At 37.5% G+C, this 3028-nt stretch overlaps 1 protein-coding gene across 1 annotated transcript in view; it reads right to left on the bottom strand.

The window, feature by feature from the left end:
- Positions 1-526: 526 nt before the first annotated feature.
- Positions 527-3028, bottom strand: part of ATF2 (activating transcription factor 2) — a 31362-nt gene continuing 28860 nt past the window's right edge. The window contains exon 12 of the mRNA XM_026052028.1: positions 527-1199. Coding sequence (XP_025907813.1) covers positions 973-1199 — 227 coding nt within the window. The 3' untranslated portion in view covers positions 527-972. The remainder of the gene's footprint in view (positions 1200-3028) is intronic.

Raw genomic sequence — 3028 nt, 5'->3', positions numbered from 1 at the left:
CTTGCAAATACAAGACAATGACAAAATAAGTCTTGAATTGTCTGCAGAAGGATTTTTAGGCTTTTCTGGCATCCAAAACCATGAGTCAGTTCTTAGTTTCTGACTCAAAAATCCACAAAATATCAACCCACTTTGGAATACTAAGTATCCCATATTTGATAACCCTGTATTTTACAATATGCTTACTGGTTTCAGCCTAGCAATGAAGGGTAGTTACAGATTTCTGTTCCAACCGGAAAAGTAAAGCTCTCCTCTCCCCAGAATGGAAGTATTGGTGGGGAGGGGGAGCTGACACCAATTTTCCAAGAAATCTATTTAGTAATGATCCTCATCTTGGATAGGTATGTGCATAAAAGTACTGTATCTTATATACTGTACTGGCCCTATTAAACAAATTAAAAAAAAAAAACAGTTAAAAAGCCAAAACAAAAGGCTATACACACATTTTTTTTTCCCCAATGTTCTTTCTCGCATAATGTGCAAAATAACAAAAAGGCAAAAAGACTAAAAGCAAATTTACTGTTACTGTCTTTATCTTGCCTAGTGCTTTATGACCTTGTCTACATTACAAAGTCAATAGGGACTATGCAGAACTTTGGTATAAAATGTCACATAATATTACTATCACAGTCTTGGGGATGACCTTTAGTGATTCACCCCAATGCTCGTTGAAATAATACCAAATTAAAAATGAAATAAACCACATTATACTGTACACACACTTTACACATAGAGCACAGAAAATAACTAACAAACCTAATATTAAAAAAAAAATCAGTCTTTTGCTAAGAGACTAGAAACTGTTGTTCTGTCTCACCTTCATCTGCCAATCAGTAAAGCCCAATTTAAGCCTGATTTTTGAAAATGAATCTTAAGCTACGGATTTCTCCTAGATGGAGACTGGTCTTTTGCTGATTTCCCTTTAAAGTCACAAATGGGTATCTAAGAAACTGAGGCAAAGTGAGTTTTTAATCAACTTCCCGACGGCTGCGACTGGGAGGGAGGCGCCAGGACAATCTGGGAAAGCACCGGCTCCGAGCTCTGGTCTGCCAGCTGCGTGAGCACCGACGTGGCCACCGCCTCGGCCTTGGAAGTGGAGCTGACGCCGTTGGAAGTGCTGACGGAGCTGTGCTGAATGGCCTCCGCGTGCGGGCTGCTCGGCACCGACGTGTCTTCCGAGCTGTCATCCTTATCTGCAGCTGAAGGAGAAAAATCCCTTTTTTTATTCTTTCTTTCTTTTTTATTTTTTTTCTCCTTTTCTTTCCCCCCTGGAATGAGCACCACCCCTTTCCAGATAATAGCAATCATCTTCTATAGTCATTAAAATTCAGTATATTAAATATTATATATTATATAAATATACTAAATATTAAAATTCAGTATAATTCAGATCAGTAAATTGCAAAACAAAAACACACTTGCTTTTTTTTTTCTTCAAAAATACTAGTTTGTAAGCAAAAAATATGGACTGTATCCTGGAGTATTTAGAAAACAAGTACCTTTTCACATCTTTAAAATTCTGATTCATATTCACCAGCTGATGAGTATGACACCTAACTGTAATGACGACTGCTCATATCAATGAGCAGTATTTAAAGATTAAAATACTACAAGGTCTCCCAATACTATATAGATTGATCTGATTTTGATTTTTCATGTGTACTGCTTATTGTATTTGCTCAGTACTCAAGAGACTAATTCTATTGTTTACTAACAGTTGTGAAAATTGAGTTCATGCCTTTTTCACAGATGCAGCGTTAGCCAAGGTATTATGCGGATGCTCAAGCAAATAACTGAGTTAAGGACAAAAGAACAGAAAAAACAAGAACCTGCTACCGCTTTTAACTCAAAACAAAAAAATCTGGATGTAACTTCTTTTTCATCATTTCATGCTCGTGTTTTTCAAATAATTTTCATAAAAGATTTATATACCGACTAAAGCCACTACACAGGCGGACAACTGGAAGACAAGAAGCCCTTTCTAAACGCTACTGACCACTGTATAAGATAGCACAGAAAAACAAACAAAACCACAAACAAACAAACACTATCTGAAGAAGAGTGAACTATTGTGTGTGACTCTGCAACACAAAGTTATTTGTCTTTGGGATCCCTTTCAGATTCGCCTGAGATTGGCCTACAAGTTCAAAAGTTATCCCGGAGAATGGAAGAGATGGGATAAGATGACACCAATTCTACGAGATGAACAATATTGTGATTAAGCCACCACATTTCTATACAATCCTGGCAAATAGCTGTAAGTAAAAATGAATAAAAAGAACGGACATACAGTGATGAAATGAAGCTTATGGTGAACCAAGATTTGTATGAAATACTGGGTAAGAAAAGGCACTGGAGTAGCAAGACAACTCTACAACAAAAGAAAATCTTTGGAGCAGCCCCTTTTATACTAAGGATGCTTCTTCAGATCCTGAAATAACCATTCTAGTAGCATAGATCTTTTAGATCTTTCAAACATCCAAGGAGCCAGATGCATGAAATTGAGCTAGGTCTGCTGGCAATTCAAACATATCTAAAGATCTTATGGCAACCAAATATAGCAGATAAAAAGACACCAGATACTTCCGGAAGCTGTTTGTGGCCCTCTAGGATTTTTGCATTTGAGAAAAAGGGTTTCTATGAAGATGCAGCAGTCCAGTTAACACCATTCAACAAGAGTTCATCTTTGCTACCATTCCCTCAGGAACAGCATGATCTGATGTGAGCAGAGTAAATAAAGAGGAACACGTGCAGACTTGAAGACAGAAAGCAGTTTCCTGAAAAATACTGGATTAATGATTCGCAGAGCAGCACATTCTTCCCTTCAAACTGAACGAAGTGGTAGCGAGTGGGTCATTGTGTATCAAACACAACCCCCATGTTCTCATGCCTGCTCTTCCTCTTCAAGCTGCTTATTCCCAAAGAAATCTCAATCTTCCTAGTCAAGCCTTTTTGGATGATCGTGAGGCCCTTTTTGGCCAAATCCTCCTTATGCTCACATAGTAAAAAAAAAAAAAAAAAAAAAAAA

Source organism: Nothoprocta perdicaria, unplaced genomic scaffold (genome assembly GCF_003342845.1).
Source record: "Nothoprocta perdicaria isolate Ctin4 unplaced genomic scaffold, notPer1 scaffold_83, whole genome shotgun sequence".
Taxonomy (NCBI): Eukaryota; Metazoa; Chordata; class Aves; order Tinamiformes; family Tinamidae; genus Nothoprocta; species Nothoprocta perdicaria.
This window is presented reverse-complemented; position numbering and strand designations above follow the sequence as displayed.